At 50.2% G+C, this 20542-nt stretch overlaps 1 protein-coding gene across 1 annotated transcript in view; it reads left to right on the top strand.

The window, feature by feature from the left end:
- The first annotated feature begins 8934 nt into the window (after positions 1-8934).
- Positions 8935-20542, top strand: part of EPHA10 (EPH receptor A10) — a 41059-nt gene continuing 29451 nt past the window's right edge. Inside the window, exons 1-5 of the mRNA XM_059897129.1 lie at positions 8935-9040; positions 11291-11355; positions 12057-12735; positions 17521-17676; positions 18195-18545. Of these exons, the coding sequence (XP_059753112.1) occupies positions 8935-9040; positions 11291-11355; positions 12057-12735; positions 17521-17676; positions 18195-18545 (1357 nt within the window). The remainder of the gene's footprint in view (positions 9041-11290; positions 11356-12056; positions 12736-17520; positions 17677-18194; positions 18546-20542) is intronic.

Below are 20542 nucleotides of genomic sequence, written 5' to 3'. Positions count from 1 at the left end.
CTAGTTTCTTTAGGTGTAAGGTTAGATTGTTTACTTGAGCTTTTTCTTGTTTCTTTAGGTAGGCTTGTATAGCTATAAACTTCCCTCTTAGAACCGCTTTTGCTGCATCCCATAGGTTTTGGGTCGTCGTGTTTTCATTGTCATTTGTCTCTAGGTATTTTTTTATTTCCTCTTTGATTTCTTCAGTGATCTCTTGGTTATTTAGTAATGTATTGTTTAGCCTCCATGTGTCTGTCTTTTTTACGTTTTTTTCCCTGTAATTCATTTCTAATCTCATAGCGTTGTGGTCAGAAAAGATGCTTGATATGATTTCAATTTTCTTAAATTTACTGAGGCTTGATTTGTGACCCAAGATGTGATCTATCCTGGAGAATGTTCCGTGCGCACTTGAGAAGAACGTGTAATCTGCTGTTTTTGGATGGAATGTCCTATATATATCAATTAAATCTATCGGGTCTATTGTGTCATTTAAAGCTTCTGTTTCCTTATTTTCATTTTGGATGATCTGTCCACTGGTGTAAGTGAAGTGTTAAAGTCCCCCACTATTATTGTGTTACTGCCGATTTCCTCTTTTATAGCTGTTAGCAGTTGCCTTATGTATTGAGGTGCTCCTATGTTGGGTGCATATATATTTATAATTGTTATATCTTCTTCTTGGATTGATCCCTGGATCAATATGTAGTGTCCTTCCTTGTCTCTTGTAACATTCTTTATTTTAAAGTCTATTTTATCTGATATGAGTATAGCTACTCCAGCTTTCTTTTGATTTCCATTTGCATGGAATATCTTTTTCCATCCCCTCACTTTCAGTCTGTATGTGTCCCTAGGTCTAAAGTGGGTCTCTTGTAGACAGCATATATATGGGTCTTGTTTTTGTATCCATTCAGCCAGTCTATGTCTTTTGGTTGGGGCATTTAATCCATTCACGTTTAAGGTAATTATCGATATGTATGTTCCTATGAACATTTTCTTAATTGTTTTGGGTTTGTTTTTGTAGGTCCTTTTCTTCTCTTGTGTTTCCCACTTAGAGAAGTTCCTTTAGCATTTGTTGTAGAGCTGGTTTGGTGGTGCTGAATTCTCTTAGCTTTTGCTTGTCTGTAAAGCTTTTGATTTCTCCATCAAATCTAAATGAGATCCTTGCCGGGTAGAGTAATCTTGGTTGTAGGTTCTTCCCTTTCATCACTTTAAGTATATCATGCCACTCCCTTCTGGCTTGCAGAGTTTCTGCTGAGAAATCAGCTGCTAACCTTATGGGAGTTCCCTTGTATGTTATTTGTCGTTTTTCCCTTGCTGCTTTCAATAATTTTTCTTTGTCTTTAATTTTTGCCACTTTGATTACTATGTGTCTCGGCGTGTTTCTCCTTGGGTTTATTCTGTATGGGACTCTCTGCGCTTCCTGGACTTGGGTGGCTATTTCCTTTCCCATGTTAGGGAAGTTTTTGACTATAATCTCTTCACATATTTTCTCTGGTCCTTTCTCTCTCTCTTCTCCTTCTGGGACCCCTATAATGCGAATGTTGTTGCGTTTAATGTTGTCCCAGAGGTCTGTTAGGCTGTCTTCCTTTCTTTTCATTCTTTTTTCTTTAGTCTGTTCCGCAGCAGTGAATTCCACCATTCTGACTTCCAGGTCACTTATTTGTTCTTTTGCCTCAGTTATTCTGCTATTGATTCCTTCTAGTGTAGTTTTCATTTCAGTTATTGTATTGGTCATCTCTGTTTGTTTGTTCTTTAATTCTTCTAGGTCTTTGTTAATCACTTCTTGCATCTTCTCAATCTTTGCCTCCATTCTTATTCCGAGGTCCTGGATCATCTTCACTATCATTATTCTGAATTCTTTTTCTGGAAGGTTGTCTATCTCCACTTCATTTAGTTGTTTTTCTGGGGTTTTTTCTTGTTCCTTCATCTGGTACATAGCCCTCTGCCTTTTCATCTTCTCTATCTTTCTGTAACTGTGGTTTTTGGTCCACAGGCTGCAGGATTGTAGTTTTTCTTGCTTCTGTTGTCTGCCCTCTGGTAGTTGAGGCTATCTAAGAGGCTTGATGGGAGGCTCTGGTGGTGGGTAGAGCTGACTGTTGCTGTGGCAGTCAGAGCTCAGTAAAACCTTAATCCACTTGACTGTTGATGGGTGGGGCTGGGTTCCCTCCCTGTTGCTGTGGCGGTCAGAGCTCAGTAAAACCTTAATCCACTTGACCGTTGATGGGTGGGGCTGGGTTCACTCCCTGTTGGTTGTTTTGCCTGAGGCAACCCAACACTGGAGCCTACCTGGGCTCTTTGGTGGGGTTAATGGCAGACTCTGGGAGGGCTCACGCCAAGGAGAACTTCCCAGAACCTCTGCTGCCAGTGTCCTTATCCCCACGGTGAAACAGAGCCACCACTCGCCTCTGCAGGGGACCCCCCAACACCAGCAGGTAGGTCTGGTTCAGTCTCCCCCAGGGTCACTGCTCCTTCCCCTGGGTCCCGATGCGCACACTACTTTGTGTGTGCCCTCCAAGAGTGGGGTCTCTGTTTCCCCCAGTCCTGTCCAAGTCCTGCAATCATTTCCCACTAGGCTTCAAAGTCTGATTCTCTAGGAATTCCTCCTCCCGTTGCCGGACCCCCAGGTTGGGAAGCCTGACGTGGGGCTCAGAATCTTCACTCCAGTGGGTGGACTTCTGTGGTATAAGTGTTCGCCAGTCTGTGAGCCACCCACCTAGCAGTTATGGGATTTGATTTTACTCTGATTGCGCCCCTCCTACCGTCTCACTGTGGCTTCTCCTCTGTCCTTGGACGTGGGGTATCCTCCTTGGTGAAGTCCAGGGTCTTCCTGTCAATGATTGTCCAGCAGCCAGTTGTGATTCTGGTGCTCTCGCAAGAGGGAGTGAGAGCACGTCCTTCTACTCCGCCATCTTGGTTAATCCCTCCGAAAATTCTTAACTGAAAGTGTTGAGATATCTCTCTTCATGGTGCCAAGATGGTTGCAGCAGCCCAGATGTCAAATGCAGACAAGATTTAGAGAAGAAGTGGGATGTTGCCTCATGCAACTCTTTTTATTAGGAGGGAAAACACTTTCTAGAATCCCCAATCAGAAGACCTGGGTTGTATCACATGTCCATGCCTAAGGTGACCCTGACACATTGGAATGGATTGAAAATGATTAGCCAGTAACAATCTTTGCTTATCCTTGAATTTGGTGAGAGGGCCATCTTCTCTGAGCAAAGGACTACAGTAGATGAACATCCAGACAAAATTGGGGCTCCCTCAGCAATTAAAAATATGAGAGGAGCAAGGTCTTGGGTAGATAATCAATGCTGCTTACCTCACTAACAGATACACATTTATTTTCTGTAAAAAGATGTGTGTGTGTGCACATGCATGTGTGTGCGTGTGTATAGAAAATATCAGGGAGGGTATGTATCAGTGTGTTAACATGGTTTAAATTTTGAAATGGGACTATATGGGATGGAATGAATGGATATTTTCACTTTTTACTTAAAATATTTTTATTAGTTTATGTTACTTTGGTCACTTAAATTTAAAAGGATGAAAATTCCCTGGCGGTCCAGCGGTTAGGACTTGGTGCTTTCACTGCCAGAGGCCCTGGTTTAGTCCCTGGTCAGGGAACTAAGATCCCACAAGCCATGCGGTGCAGCTATAAATAAATAAATAAATAAATAAATAAATAAATAAATAAATTTAAAAGGACTGCTTCAGTCTTAAAATGGGCTGCTCAGAAATGGAACTAGGATTTAAACAATAAAACAGTCCGAAGCATATGTTGATGGACCCCATTCCTGGGTCTGGTCCCTAGTATGGTCACTCAGGTGCCAGTAACAGGTTTATCCTTACTGGGGATTTGGAGGCACAAGGCTCTCGGAACCTGATGCCGTCAAATATTTAAACCATCCAACTTCCTTCTCTCACACTCTCAAAGCAGACTTCACATCATAAATTGGCTTCCTGTGCACATTTTCCTACAGGGGAAGAATTTGCTGGACATGGCAATGTGAGCATTCTGGTCCCTTTGGCAGTTGCATTTCTCATCGTATATTAATACACTGGTTCTTTGGCTCAGATAGCAAGCTAAGAGCTGAGTTACTATGATCTACTTCCCACCCCCCCCCCCCCCCCCCCCCAGTATATAGGCTCTCTCTTAATGCTGTTAAAGTGAAGTTTATGAGCTTGGACCATGATGAATTCACAAAGGTAAATATCACCTCTGAGGCCACCTGGCAGCTGGCTAGCCAGCTTGCCCTGATGACACTCCTGTCTCTTCAAGCACATTTCCTTCAGGCTCCTGTGTTTTCTAGCCACATTCATGTCAGCCAGCTGTCTCTTTCTTTATCCTTCATTCTGTCTTTTCCTCTATGACTGTCTCTCTATTTCTATTGCTCTCTCTTCCTACCTCACCACCTAACTTTCTTTTATCCTTTCCTTTTTTCTTTCTGTTTTTCACCTTAATTAACCATGGACTTGAATAATAAAATATACCAGAAATATGTGCCAGGAACTGCGCTGGGCCATACATATAAATATATTTTGACCTCACAATAACTCTGAAAAGTGTTTTTATCTCTATTTTACAGAGGGGAAAGTAGAAGCTCATAAAAGCTAAGCAGATGTGTTTGATAATTTAAAGTTTTACTGCTTAATTTTCAAAGTCAATAAATTTAATGTTTTATATTTGCTTTATCTTAGACAATAAAATTTGAACATTATTTTTGCCTGTGAGTCTATTGTCCTAGGAAAAAAAAATCACCTTAGCTCTGTTTATTTCTTTCTTAGGCTGGAGAGTGGGAGATGGAATGGAAGAGGAAAGAGACAAATTGGAGATGTTTCTTTGAGCAGTAGGGCTCCCCACTGCTTTTTGCACCCTTCCTCTCCTCTTTCTTGAGAGCAGGGCTTGGCCCTGGTTTCTCTGGAGCAATCTTTTTTTTTTTTTTTTTTTTTTTTTTTTTTTTATAGCTACTTTATTTATTTATTTATTTATTTATTTTATTTTTGGCTGTGTTCGGTCTTCGGTTCATGCGAGGGCTTTCTCTAGTTGAGGCAAGTGGGGGCCACTCTTCACCGCGGTGCGGGGACCGCTCTTCATCGCGGTGCGCGGGCCTTTCACTATCGCGGCCCCTTCCGTCGCGGGGCACAGGCTCCAGACGCGCAGGCTCAGCAGTTGTGGCTCACGGGCCCAGCTGCTCCGTGGCATGTGGGATCTTCCCAGACCAGGGCTCGAACCCGTGTCCCCCGCATTAGCAGGCAGATTCTCAACCACTGCGCCACCAGGGAAGCCCTCTCTGGAGCAATCTTAGTCTTCTTTATGAAGGAGATGACCTTCTCTGTTCAGCCAGGACAAATGTACTTCCTGTATCTGTGCAAAAGGAATAGATCAAATTTTCAGCCCCTAGATATGTAACTTTCAAAAACTTGGAGATGGAGGTTGCAGTAAAGTTGGATCTGCTCCCTGGAAGACCACTTCTCTATATTTGGATGTTGAACTAAACCTCTCAGCTCCAGCAGGTGTTTCCTCAGCATCCTGGAGGTAGTGAGATAAAAGTAGAGAGAAGCATCCCTGCCATCATTACCTCATATGGGGTTTGAGAGGAGTGGAAGAGAAAACTGTAGTTTGGGGTTTTTTTAATGCTCAGAACTGAATTCAGTTTATTTTCTTTCATTATCAGCTTTAGAACTATTTCAAGAAATTGTGTATTATCCAAAAACATCACTTCAACATTATATCCTAATAAAGCACACCACTACTCTCTGTGATTAACCAAAATTACCTATGACAACTTACGTGGCCTAATTTTAGAGGATCCCCAATCTCTTCTCTTCCACCTTAGTCTCATTCTGGTCAGGTACTTGTCATATAGTTTTATTATCACATTTCAATTGTGACACAATGAAATTTCCAAACAAATATCCCACAGAACTACCGTTTTTCTAATAAAAATGTTACACTACTATGGTTGCTTCTCACATACAATATTTACCCCATATTCAAGTTTCTGATAAATCAACTGTAAGTTGAAATTCTGTTTCTGAGGTATTTCCCAGTATACTAGGCAGTGCATTTGAAAAGATATTATATTGCATTTAGTCTCTAATAATTATCTTTTAAGCGTCTCTATATAATTAACAACCATTCAAAAAGAAAGTGCAAATGAGAGAACAAAAACTGGGTTCCAGGCACCTACACTCTTACTCCAGGGAGTAAGGCTGATTGTCTCCTGGAGACTCGAATATTTGGATCTTGGTTATAGGCTGGAGGGGCAGGCAGAGAGACCTGGGCTGAGAATCAGAGCGCAGCAGCAGAGAAGTCCAGGTCCAGTTGAAAATGGAAGCTCCAGACGCTGGTAGGTTCAGCACCACGGACAGAAACAAGACTGCCGCTGGCCCTCGGGCTCATAATTAAGCACCAAGGTCAGAACCCCCTGCAGCACCGCCCCCACCCCACCCCAGCCCCGCGCTTGCTATTCCAGGGAGGGATCTAACCTGGTCCCTGGTTGACTGGCCCCTAGCACTTAAAGTTCGCAATAAACCACAATTTAGTTTCCATCTAAAGCCCTCCTGAATTTCTACACTGAGGTGTCTATTCTGCAGCCTTCTGGTGAGAGTAGAGTTGCCTTGGAGCAACTCTTATTAAGATCCGGCTGATTTGCATATATCTGCATACACTGGGGCTTCTCCGTTCTGCTTTTATTATAAATGAATTGTTCAAACGAAGAAAGAGAAGGTTTATTTCACTCCTTCTTTTCCTCTTCTTTCCCTTATTCCTAGGGTCTCAATCTGTGATTTCCCCGAGGTACCTGCAGGTGTGTGTTGTAGGAGAGGGTGGGAACCAGACCATCCTATGTGGTCTTCCCCAGATAATTTCCCTCATCTGTTTGCCTTCTGAATGATCCTTGTGAGGATCATAGGGAGTCTGCATTCTGTTTTAGCATATGGTCAGAACCTCTGGGCTGAAGTCCCTGGAGCTCAGGGACTGAAGAAGCCATGGCTGGAGCCTTAGAGACTCCAAAGAGGAAGGGACCCCGTTTTGAAGAGAGGGATGAGGGGTGGTTGAGTGAGGACTCATTGTGAAATGAAAGGAGTCCTGGGTCTCCAAGCAGCTTCTAAAAATACCGTCTCCCAGCGCTGGGGGAAGGGGGAGGGGAAAATCGAGCGTGCGGAGAATAAAGATGGGAAGGAGGTGGGAGTGTAAGAGCCCTTCTTCAGGTAGATCTGATTTCAGAGCCTCCGCCTGCATTCAAGGGCCAGCAGGATGCCACATCTCCTTCTGCTTCCTCAGCGAGCTTCAGTCTTCTGCGGTCTCCGAGCCTCAGTCCCTCCTGATGACCTTTCTTTCTATGGGCAAAGGAGCTCAGTTCCTCCCAGTCAGTATGCCTATTGCTGCTGTCCAGTGACTATGTCTGTGAGCGAGCAAGTGTGCTTGTACACATACCACACACACACACACACACACAGAAGTGACACATGAAAGTGCCTTGTAAATGACCAGTGCTCCATGATGCCAGAAATTTTCATTCTATTTGGTGCTCAGAGAGGTATGGATTGTGGTAGAGACAGTGTGATTGACCCAGGTATCCTCAGCACAGAGCATGGCACCCAGTAACTGTTGGCTGAAGAGGTGTGGAATACATATATACAAGGTGCACAGACATCCAGGCCATGCAGGACTCACATTCATTCTCAAGGCTTCTCCGGCTACTATAGCCTCCAAAGGAGAGGGGTTGCGTCCCCCAAGAAAAGAGCTCTGAGAAGCCACAGGGTGGGTGGAGCTTTCTCCGCTCAAGTTCAGGCCAGATGGCGGCGCTCAACAGCCGCCTCCCTCATTCTGGAGGGCCCCAGCCCTTCCCACCATCAATGCCTTAAACCCTCAGCTAGCACATAAATGACCTTCACTAGATAGAGGTCGTGTTCCACGTTTCCTTTCGGCTTCTTCAGCGCTGGGTGAACTCTGCGAGGCTTGCTCCTCCTCTCTCGCTGATGCCTGGGAGTCCGGCCGCTGCGCTCCTCGCCCGTCCCCTGGGGTGGGCGGAGAAGGATTATAAGGGGTGGGGGGAAACTCCAGGCTCTGAGCAGACTGGGGAAAGGGGTGGTTGTGGAGAGGGCTGCCTGTGCCCTGGCAGCAGGAGCAAGAACCTGAGGAACCACTCATTCATGCAAAATCTATCACCGCCCATCCTGGCGTCCACATGGTTTCCCAGCCTCGGGAAGGGCTGCTGGTAGGGTGGGACTCTGTCTTCCACTTTACTCTCCTTTCTCGAGTAGCTCTCGGGGTCGGGCTTGGCCTCTTCCTCCAGCCGCTCTGTGTGTGTGTGTGTGTGTGTGTGTGTGTGTGTGTGTGTGTGTGTGTAGAGGGCGGGGAGAAAGGGGGCGGGGTGGAGCCACGAGATACGAGAAGCCGAAGACCCAGGAAGAAACCGAGGGCTGGGAGATAGAGGAGGTTCCCAGAGCTTGGGGTCAGGATACCAGGCTTCAAAACCTCCTGCAAGTCCTGGATACAAGGGGTCTTCCGGGTTAGCTCAGAGGCTGCAAGTGTCGTTGCCCCCCAGAGGTTCGCTCCTCTTTAAGCCACGCCCACATCGCCTACTTCTCAGGAACGAGAGGCTAAGGTTCAGCGCTCTGGGCCACCAACGTCAGCTCATCCCCCTCCCCATGAGCCCAAATGGCTCTCAGCGCTGCCCCACCCCCACGGTTTGGAGACTGGCGGGACCCCTTCCTTCCCCCCACCTCCAATTCGCTGATCCGCCCCTGGCCTATGAAACTCCACCCCTCCACCTTCTGCTGGCGGGGATTGGTGGACTTCCCGCGGCGGTGCATAATGCTTGGTCCCCATGGATGATGGTCACCGGCGAGATCCCGCCCCCCGCCGGCGCTGGGGTCCGGGGGCACTGCTCAGCGGTGCTGGGGCTGGCGCGGCTCGAGCCGCCGCCGCACTGACAGCTCGGTCTGCGGACCATGGAGACCGGCGTCGGCCCACATCCGCTGCGCCTGTTCATCTGCCTGATGCCGCTCTGTCTCGCCTTGCTTTTGGGACCAGGGAGGCCCGGGACCGCCGAGGAAGGTGAGGAGACTGGTGGCTGCTCTTGGAGCCTGGGATGCCAAAATACAGGAGGCTGGAGAGCTGGGGTGCTGGGAGAAGGAGTCGTATGGAGAGACTGGAGTAGGTATTGGGGTTTGAAGCAAGCGGGCAGCGGGAAGCAAAGAACCGGAGACACGGAGGGGAAGGTGGCTAAACAACGGAGAAGAGAGGAGCATTGAGGAGCTCGGGGGCTGGAGACCTGGGAGACCTGGGGGGAAGAAAGAGACCAGGAACCGTGGAGCCAGAGGCGGCGGTTCAGGGGCCGGTGAGACGGACAGGCTGAGCAATTGTATGTGGGAGGTGTGGGGGCAGGGAGATGCGGAGGTGAGATCAGAGTACGGACAGACGGGATGGAGCCCGAACGGCGGGGGGCTAGGGGACCACTGCGTGGCGAGCAGGAGGTAGAGCACCGGTGCCGCGGCGGGGGCGCGGGGTCTGGAGGCGAGGGTGGCGGCGCGCGCGTGGGGGCCGGGGTGTGTCTGGGTCCGGGAGCTGCCCGACGTGCTGACCAGGAAGCTGTCCGCAGTGCTGATTTTGAAGCGTAGACTAACCAGCGCTATCCGAGTTGCCGGGTTTGGGGCTGCCCGCTGGACCAGAGCCCGCGTCTTGCCTAGATTTGGGGGAGCTGTACCCTCAGTTGAATCCAGAGGCGTAATATCCAGGTGCAGAATCCGGAGGAGCTGGAATCTGAGGCGTTGGCCTCGGGGTTGATCGGGGCGCTGGATCTCTGATGCTTTCTAATATGCAATTCTGATGTGCTGTAAGTTATACCGAAATCGGGAAGCTGTCAGCGGTCCTGCCCATTGTCTCTGACGCCTCTGGGGCCAACACTCTTAAAGGCCTCACCTTGGAGCCCCACCCCCTTGCTTAAGCTCCAGATGAGGAATCTTCCAAGATTTGGGGATGGCCTGGGCTCCTGTCTCTGAGTTGCTGCTGTGCTGTCCAAACCAGTGCTTCTAGGGACCGATGCTGAGAGCGGAATTCAGACTGCTGGTCAGATGCCTCCTGGGGGAAGAAAGTGACTTCAAGCCTCTCTGGTATAGGAGGGGCCATGGCTTTATATATTAAAGGAACCCTGACAGTCTTCCAAAAGGCAGTAGAGGTGACAGCCCCTGGGAAAGGGGCTGGCTGAGGAGATGAGAGGTTTTTATCTCTGTTGCTGCCGGCAGGGTCTCTCTACTTCGTTTTCCCCAGAGGCCTTGGGAGTCAAACTAAAAAGGTTCAAGTCTTCTCCATCCCTGGTGACCCCAGACCTCAGAAGAACCCCCAAGTATGAGTGAATTCAGGGATGTATACAGGAATCCTCTGATATGCTCACTTTCTCCCTCTTCTTGACACTCAGTTATAATTTAGGGAACCTGGGAAGGCAGGGGGATCACTGATTCCCCCATTTAAAAGCCAGTCTTATGGTACTTGTCATGGATTCTGTGCCAGGCTGAATAATGACTCCCCAAATATTTCCATATCCTAATCCCCAGAATCTGTGTATGTTATCATAAATGGCAATAGACTTTGCAGATGCGGTTAAGGATCTTGAGTTGGAGAGATTACCCTGGATTATATGGGTGGCCCAGTTGTAATCACAATGGTCTTTATAAGAGGGACACAGGAGCAGTCAGAATCAGAAGAGAAGGCAATGTGATGACAGAAGCAGAGATTGGAATGGTGTGTTTTGAAGATGGAGGAAGGGGCCACAAGCCAAGGAATCCAGGTGGCCACTACAGGCTGAAGAAGGCAAGGAAATGGATTCTCCCCGTTGAGCCTCCAGTCTTGTCGACACCCTCACTTTAGACCAGTGAAACCGATTTTCAACTTCTGACATCCAGAACTGTAAGAGAATAAAGTTTTGTTGTTTTAAGCCACTAAGTTTGTGGTAATCTGTCACAGCAGCCACAGGAAACTAATACAGGCTCCCTCCCTAATCATTGTGACTACTTTTATTTAGACTACTCACACCTCCTCGTGGGGAGGTATGGAGTGGAAAAACCTTGTTTGTGTCCTTCACCACAGTCTCTGTTTCCTCAGTTAGCATTTTTTTTTTTCAGCCGCGCTGCGAGGCTTAGTTGCCCAACCAGGAATTGAACCTGGGCCCTCGGCAGTGAAAACACAGAGTCCTAACCACTGGACTGCCAGGGAATTCCCTCTGTTAGCAAATTTAAAGTGAACTCACCAAAGGATCTCATACTCCTGAACTTCTGGCTTTCTGACACTTCTGTTCTCCCCTCTCTCTAGTCATCCTCCTGGATTCCAAAGCCTCCCAGGCTGAGCTGGGCTGGACTGCACTGCCGAGTAATGGGGTAAGTGTAAGCCTTTCCTTCCCTGTCCCAAGGATCCTCTGGTGGTCCAGGATTCAGTCCCTTTATCTCCCCATGGTTACATCAGATCAAAATGGTCCTCAGAGCATGTGGTCTCCAGCAGCCCTGGCTTCAAGCCAGAGTGGCCTATTGGAAAACGTTGAGTCTTCAGTCAGACAAAAAAAAAAAAAAAAGCAAGAAGAGAACTGACTGTGCCTAGGAACAGAAACGTGGCATCTGGATGGAGCCAATGCTGGACGGTGCCTTGCACCCAATAGATCCAGCAAGCAGCGCTGTTGATTGATAGATTGACAGAACAAGCAAGACTTGGAATCCTAAAAGAGGCTTGGAAACTTGCGGTAGTGGTGGGGAGGTGTGGCAGTGTGACAGCAGTTTGGTGTTGTGGAAAGGCACTGGTGGAGAGCCAGGAGACCCCTTTCCTAGCTCTGCTACTAACCCGACGTGTATATCCACTCAAGTCACCTTTCTCTGGAGCCTCAGTTTCCCCGTCAGTTGGACTCAGTTGTCTCCAACGTTTCTCCCAGCTCTGCGTCTTATAATTTCAGGGTTGTGTATAGAGAAGGAGGGGAGAAGAGAATGCAAAATGATGGGGAAAGGGGGTTTCAGCCCGAGTCACCGCCAGGGCTCGACCTCTTGGGGGCGCCTTGGCTCTGAGCTGCCCACATCTTTGTTCTCCTCCCCAGTGGGAGGAGATCAGCGGCGTGGACGAGCACGACCGTCCCATCCGCACCTACCAGGTGTGCAACGTGCTGGAGCCCAACCAGGACAACTGGTTGCAGACTGGCTGGATCAGCCGCGGCCGCGGGCAGCGCATCTTCGTGGAGCTGCAGTTCACACTGCGCGACTGCAGCAGCATCCCTGGAGCCGCCGGCACCTGCAAGGAGACTTTCAACGTCTACTATCTGGAAACCGAGGCCGATCTGGGCCGTGGGCATCCCCGCCCAGGCGGCAGCCGGCCCCGCAAGATCGACACGATCGCGGCGGACGAGAGCTTCACGCAAGGCGACCTGGGCGAGCGCAAGATGAAGCTGAACACAGAGGTGCGAGAGATCGGTCCGCTCAGCCGGCGGGGTTTCCACCTGGCCTTCCAGGACGTGGGCGCATGCGTGGCGCTGGTCTCTGTGCGCGTCTACTACAAGCAGTGCCGCGCCACAGTGCGGGGTCTGGCGGCGTTCCCAGCCACCGCAGCCGAGAGCGCCTTCTCCACGCTGGTGGAGGTGACCGGAACGTGCGTGGCGCACTCAGAAGGGGAGCCCGGCAGCCCCCCGCGCATGCACTGCGGCGCCGATGGCGAGTGGCTGGTGCCCGTGGGCCGCTGCAGCTGCAGTGCGGGATTCCAGGAACGTGGTGACATCTGTGAAGGTATCCAGCGCACTGGGGGGTGTGGTGTGGGAGTGTAGCGCGCAGGTGGCAGTTGGGAGAGTGTCCTAGATGAAAGAAACAGGGTGGGGAGTGCGGAAGCCATGGGATGTGGAGCCGGGAGTCCACACATTTTGCGGTGCTTCCAGTGGGTCCAGCCAGAATCGGTGAGTGAAGTTAATGGGAGGTGAATTTGACTCTATATAAGGGGGCATCAGGGACCTATATTTTAGGCACCATGATAAGCACCTCACACAGGCCTTCTCATTTATTCACAGCAATAAAGTCATCATTATCCCTATTTTGCAGATGAGGAAACAGAGGCTCAGAGAGATTAACACCTCACTTGCAGTTAGGAAGTGGGGAACTGGGATTTGAATCCAGATTTGCCCAACTCTCAAGTTCTTTCTACTACACCATGCTGCCTCCCCTGTGCATAAGGAAGAATGTTACAGTAGGCCAACTCTATTAGCTAGGGGCTAGTGGAGTTGGTTGCATTATAGGGAGTGAGCTCCCTGTCACCGACAATATGCAAGTCAGAGGCTGGCAGGGGGATTCTTTTTTTTTTTTTCTTTAAATTAATTAATTAATTAATTTTTGGCTGCATTGGGTCTTCGTTGCTGTGCTCGGGCTTTCTTTAGTTGCAGTGAGCAGATGCTACTCTTCGTTGCGGTGTGCGGGCCTCTTACTGCGGTGGCCTCTCCCGCTGCGGAGCACGGGCTCCAGGCTCATGGGCTTCAGTAGTTGTGGCTCGTGGGCTCCAGAGCGCAGGCCCAGCAGTCGTGGTGCACAGGCCTAGTTGCTCCGCGGCATGTGGGATCTTCCCAGACCAGGGCTCAAACTCGTGTCCTCTGCCCTGGCAGGAAGACTCGTAACCACTGCGCCACCAGGGAAGCCCAGGCAGGGGGATTCTTGAACTGGAGAGAGAGATTGCGAGGTTGCACTAGATGACTACTAAGATCCCACCCAACTCTCTGAACTAGAATCACTGCACCCCCTGGGGCAGAGCCTCCATGTTGGGGGTTCTTTTGGACTCTCTGGTCTGTGGGGCACCAGGAACAGATCTCTCCTATCTGCATCTGGAGGACTGAACGGACTGGGGTAGAGAACACAGGGCGTGGATGGACATATCAAATTGACGGTGTCCATGATGCATTCAAGTGGAGGTAGCTAGAAAGTGGGTCTGGAGCTCAGCAACAGAGAGATAGATGCTACTTGAAGCTACAGGTGTGGTTGGGACAGACCAGGGAGAATGTGTGGGGTATGAAGCAAGAGGGCCAATGATGAACTCTCACAGAACAGCATTATATGAGGGGAAGTGGAAGAAATGGGGCCCATAAAAAAGACTGCAAGGCAGTGATCAGAGGCTGGAGGAGAGTGTGATTTCATGGGAGCCAAGGGCGATGGAGGTACCCAGAACGAATGGCCTGCAGTGTTGGTGAGCAGTCAGATAAGGCGAGGATTGGCCAGTGTCTGCCTGGTGGCCCTGGTGAGAGCAGTGTCAGCTGAGGGATGGAGAGAGCAACCAGCTGCAGTGGATTGAAGGACGAAGGCAGCTGAGGAGCTAGAGTCAGGGATCGTAAACACTCTCTGGAGGCGGGGTTTGAAAAGGGAGGAGAGGGCATGGTACCTTGAGGAGGACATTGGGCGGAGAGAGAATTTTTACTGTAGATGTGAGCCTTGTTTACACATGAGGGAGGAGCCAGTGGGGTACCTAGTGGGGGGTGGTGGGAGCAGTAGGCCTCGGGGGAAGAAGTATTTTATTACCAACGTGGATCAGAATTGCTGACACATGCTGCTAACAAGAAGCAGACCACGTTTTAGTCAGTTTCTTTGTTTTTAAATACTCTACAGACAGTGCCCTACTGCCCGCACCCTAAATGGACTGCTTTTATGGCTCCACTCCCTGTACTGTCACCGGGAAGAGCTAGTAGAGAAGGGAATCACCAACTGATGGCCTCTCTTCCCCCTGTGAGGTAGGAGAAGGGCATCTGTACCAGTGTACAGTAGAATCCTGGTCTGCCTTATTCACTGCTATAGCTTCAGAGCCTAGAACAGCACCTGGCTCATATTCGATGCTAAAAAATTGTTGAATGACTGGATCAGGTGTTGGAGGAGGGGGTTTGGATACACACTCTGGGCAATGAGAGGGAGACACACACACACACACACACACACACACACACACACACACACACTCAGGAACCCAATGCCGCTTCTGACTTTGGCTGAGACCAGACAAAGGCCATTTGTAATGGCATCAACTCTGCCTTGGGGAGTATGGAGGTGGGGAGGATGCCAGGGAAAGCTTCACAAGGGAGGTGTTATTTTGAACTAGGATTTGGAGAAACATAGGAGTTCACCAGAAGAGAAGGGGTGTAAGATTATAGGACAAGATCCAGAAGTGTGAAAAGAAGAGTTCAGTATGGCATGGGTGGGGTGGTTGGCACTGGGGAGCTGTTGGAGGGTTTCAAGAAGGGAAGGAAACGATCAGATTTGTATTTAGAAAGGGAAGACCCTGCAAGTGCCTTCTGCAGCTATTATAGAGCCCTCTCTAAAGGCAGATGGATGTGGAGGCTTTTCTTTTTAGTGACCATGACTCTTGTTCCTTCTCTCCCAGCCACCAGAGGAATTACTGAAAGACTTGGGGTTTCCCTTGGGGGAAAAATCAGAGTGTACGACTCATGTCTTCAAATCTCTGTAGGACTGCCCTGGAGCAGAGGGACCCAAGCAGACATGCTAAGCTCTACAGGGCACATCAAGCCCCTGCAATGAGGTGGCATGAGGGGGGTTACAGGCAGGGAGGCTGCTTTGGACTCAACATAAAGGAAGCACTTTCTAACTGCCAGCATTGTTCAGCAGAGGCGGCCTCAGAAGGAGGTGGGCTCCCCATTACCAAGTATCTGAGCAAAGACTGTGGCTACTGCTAGGAAAGCTGCTGGAGGGTGGGCCAGTGGGAGTTGAACTAGATGACCCCTGAAATTATAACTCTGAAGGAGGCAGGGGCCGGGAGTCAGGAGTCACTTCCTGAGTCTGCCCCTCAATACAACCTCTTTTAAGCAGAGCCTCTCCAAGTAGAAATAAGCAATGCTGTCTCTGATGGGACCACCCATCTCTAGGACCCCAGACACCCACATACACACGGAGAAAAGGAGCCTCCCACATTCTTTCCCACCTGCGGTGAGGACCCCACCCCCGCCCCCGCAAATAGATCTCTCTCTTATTTCACAATGGAGGTGAGCAGGCCATGCTTATTATTCTCATTTGACTGATGGTTTCTCAAGGCCAGAGAGGCACAGGAAGTGGCAGAGCTAACACTGGAACCCAGGTCTCCTGAGTCCCAGCCCGGGTGGCTGTTGCCCACTAGACCACGATGTTAGCTAGCCCTGTGCTTCATTCTGAAGGCAGACTTCCAAAGCCTCCTGGGCTTTAGAGACCCTGCCCAAAGCTGCCCAAAGCCCAGGACTCTAGGCAACATGGACGCCCCCCCGCCAAACCTAAGCCTTCCAGATAATGGGAACCCTCAGCCCTCTGCCCTCTCCTCCCAGACAGGCTGAAAGTTCTTCCCAAGTGCTAGTCTGCATCCCTTCTGCTGTACTATGTCTTCTTGGGGCTGGAGAGCAGCCAGCCTTCCACAAGCAGCTAAACCAGAGGAGAGGGATAGAGAAGTCCTGGCGGGGGCAGGGAACCAGGTGAGGCCCACCCAAGCTCTGAGAGGAGGGCCAGGAGCCATTGCTTCCCTCCCTGGCCCAGCTGGGGAGGAATTTTTTAAAGTGGGTGTTTAGCTGTTTCCACTTCAGGCCTGAGTTGGAGGAAGAGTGATTACTACCATTGTTGTATAACTGTTGTCTGTACTGGGCTAAGCAGTTTGCATGTTTTATCTCAATCCTCCAAGCACCTTTTCGAGGTAGGTATTCTATACAAGGCTCAGAGAGGTCATCAACTTGCCCAAGGCCACACGGCAAATAAGTGGTGCGACTCAGCTGCAAACCCAGGTTGTTTAGATATAAAAGCCTTTGCTCTTAACCATCGACTCCTGGGGGAGGTGAGAGAAGCAAAGTAACTGAGGAGGTGCCAGGGCTAGAACCAGGGAACTTTCACTGTCCCTCTCCTCTCTCCACCTGCCTGGCTCCACTTTCAAATGGGAACCAAGTGCATCAGTAGAGGATTTATGATGCATTAACCCCCAAATAGTGGAGGTGGGAGGCAGCTCTGACAAGTGTGTGTGTGTTTGTGTGCGTCAGAGTTTTTGTCTCTGTAACTGGGAGTGTGTGGGTGTCTGTCCTTGGGTAACTGTGGAACACCCCTTCGAGGCCTCTCTCTTCTGTCCTCACATCAAAACCGGAAAGTTTGGCTCCTTTTCTTCCAGTGGGCGTTAGGGCAGTGTGGTGTGGTCTCTCAAACCCGTCGGCTTTGGTTGGAATCCCTCCATTTACTAGCTGTGGGACACTGGGCAAGTTACTTAACCTCTCTGAGCCTTAGTTCCCTCATTTAAAAAATGAGGATAAAGCACATACCTCGCAGGTTGTTATGAGCATTTAATGAATTACTAAAAGAGAAACACTGCAGTGTTTGCACGTTAAGCGCTTACTAAGGGTTAAGTAATACTACGTTGTTCAGTCACGAGCTGCCACCCCGGGGGCGGTGCTGGAGTAGCTGAGACCCCCGCCCCCCACTTCCCCATCATAATTCGAGGAGATAAGGCCCACCACAGTGGGGGCAGTCAGGAAAGCGGGGGGAGCCAGAAGCTGTGGCGGAGCCCCCTCCTCACGCAGTTCCTCCCCGCAGCCTGTCCCCCAGGGTTTTACAAGGTGTCCCCGCGGCGGCCCCTCTGCTCGCCGTGCCCGGAGCACAGCCGGGCCCTGGAAAACGCGTCCACGTTCTGCGTGTGCCAGGACAGCTATGCGCGCTCGCCCAGCGACCCGCCCTCGGCGTCCTGCACCCGTGAGTCCCCCTCCTGAATGCCTTCCGGATGGTGGGTGGGGCGGTCCATAAGGGCGTAATCGAGGCGTTGTGAGGGCAGGGGTACCACACTCCGCAGCGCCAGGGCGCACGTGGGGGCCAGCGACCCAGACGGCAGAGTGGAGGGAGGGGAGCCTGGGGCGGTGATGGGGGCCGGGGCCCGGGGTTGGAAGAAGCAGGACAGCAGAGACAGTCCCCACGGAGGGATGAGGTTAGGCTTGTTGGGGGATCACCGTGTGCGCCGCCTACAACCATCCCCGCCCTCACCTCTCCCAGCTCTCCAGCCAGGCGGGGGACTCCCGCCCCTCACACTCTGCTGGGTCCCCAGATCCCCAACCTCATCCACTCACTGACGTCCTCCCACCCCATCACTGACCGCGCCCCACTCCCACATCCCGGCCCTCACTGCTCCACGCCCCCGTCCCTCCCCCTCACTGGCCCCGCCCCCATCCCGCCCTTCCTCCCCCCGCCCCTGACGGCGCCCGCCTCTGTGCCCCCAGGGCCGCCGTCGGCGCCGCGGGACCTGCAGTACAGCTTGAGCCGCTCGCCGTTGGCGCTGCGGCTGCGCTGGCTGCCTCCGGCCGACTCCGGCGGCCGCTCGGACGTCACCTACTCGCTGCTGTGCCTGCGCTGCGGCCGCGAGGGCCCGGCGGGCGCGTGCGAGCCGTGCGGGCCGCGCGTGGCCTTCGTGCCGCGCCAGGCGGGGCTGCGGGAGCGCGCCGCCACGCTGCTGCACCTGCGGCCCGGCGCGCGCTACACCGTGCGCGTAGCCGCGCTCAACGGAGTGTCGGGCCCGGAGGCCGCCGCGGGAGCCACCTACGCGCAGGTCACCGTCTCCACCGGCGCCGGGGGTAAGGCCTTCCGCACCCCGCGCGCCCGCCCGTCCAGCCCACCGCGAGCATCCCCACAGCCCGCAGCCACCCCGGATAAACTGCGATCGCTGGTCTTAAACAAAAATCCCCGACCCTGGCGACCCCCATCGAGGTCAGCCCCCTTCCCGAAGGCCACGGAGGAGAGATTGAGGATGCAGGTGACTCTGTGCCTCTGGGCCAGAGAGGTTATGAGTGTTAGTGATTCTGCGGGAGCCAGTGCGTGCTCCTCCTCCTGACCTCGCAGAAAGCCTGTGCGCCACATCCAGGTCTGCAGTTGCCTTGCCTCTCGTTTCCCGGCAAAAGAGGTGGAAGGTTACTCAATCTTTTGTCCTCCCTTCTCAAAAATTTCAGTGGGAACCAGAATCATACCTCCTTCTTTCCTGTCTTAGAAAGAGGGACCCTGTGTGTATCCCTCTGACTTCGTCCCTCGGCCTCTGCAAGGGTTTTGCTGCGTTGTCACCCTCTTTCCTGGTCCTGGAAAAGAGCAAGGAAGCACGGAGGGTCAGACTGTAAGGGGCGATAGAATTCACTGGTCAACACATAACAGTCACATTTCGGAGTCTGGAATTGAGATGAATAAATGAAGACCTACAATCCTTTTATACTACACCTTCCTCATTCTTGACATTTACTTTTGATTTGTCTCACTCAGCTGGGGTACAGCTTCAAGTAATCCTTCAAGTATCCTTTGCAAGAAAGATAAGTGAGTGAGTGGTGTGGTCTTTTCATATCTGAGACGATATGATCCGTTTGTGACTCTGCTTCCCCGTCTGATGGCAGTTGTATTGCAGAATAGTCTGAGGCCAGGGTAATCTTCATTGTTTTGTAGGTGACTTGAATATGAATGTGTACACACATGGATGTTTGTATAATTCTTTAGCCTACTGGTGAAAATAAAATTTAACCAATATTGACCTCTTTTCATTGAGTTTGGCTAGAACATAGTAAAACTTTGGATCTGCATACCTTTTTTTATTCCTGGAAAAATTTTTTTTCAGTTTTTATTTCCAGTTATTACTTTGACTAGAACTTCTGATAACTCTGATCTCTCTCTTAAGACTCTTTCTAAACCTTGAGTATTACGTCCATTTTCTTTTTTTTTTAAATAAATTTTATTTTTATTTATTTATTTATTTTTGGCTGTGTTAGGTCTTTGTTTCTGTGCTAGGGCTTTCTCTAGTTGCGGCGAGCGGGGGCCACTCTTCATCACGGTGCACGGGCCTTTCACTGCTGCGGCCTCTGTTGTTGCGGAACACAGGCTCCAGACGCGCAGGCTCAGTAGTTGTGGCTCACGGGCCCAGTTGCTCCACGGCATGTGGGATCTTCCCAGACCAGGGCTCGAACCCGTGTCCCCTGCATTGGCAGGCAGATTCTCAACCACTGCACCACCAGGGAAGCCCATACGTCCATTTTCTGATTCTCAAATCTTGTCGCTTCCTTTATCATTTTCAGCTCTTAATCCATGTCCTCTGCCTTTTGGGAGAGATTTCCCAACTTGCCTGATTTCCTGGAACAACAGGGTTTTTTTTTGTTTTTTTTTTTTACTATCTCTATTATGATTTAACATTTGCTATTACATTTACATTTTAAAAAATTCAGAATAGAAAAAGAGCACCCATAATCCTATTATCCAGAGATATACAACTACTAATATCTTGGAGTATATCCTTCCACATCTTTTTCTATTTCTATATCCATACCTAGAACTATCTACTATAAAATCCCTTTTGTATAATATACGTAACACAAATTTTTATCTGGTATTTCCTGATAACAATCCTGTTTTGATATAGATAGATTTAAAAATCATGTTAAGGAAATACTCTTCTGTTTCCATTTTGTTAATAAAAATACTAAGCTTTCATTGATTGAGTGCTGCTCTGTGTTTGGCACTATGCAATATGATTTTCTACATTAACTCATTTAAATCGAATGATAATCATCTTTCAGATGATGAAACTGAAGTCCGAGAGGCC

This window comes from Balaenoptera ricei, chromosome 1, assembly GCF_028023285.1.
Source record: "Balaenoptera ricei isolate mBalRic1 chromosome 1, mBalRic1.hap2, whole genome shotgun sequence".
NCBI classification, from domain to species: Eukaryota; Metazoa; Chordata; class Mammalia; order Artiodactyla; family Balaenopteridae; genus Balaenoptera; species Balaenoptera ricei.
Note: the sequence above shows the minus strand (reverse complement) of the source record. Positions and strands in the feature narration are given on the sequence as shown.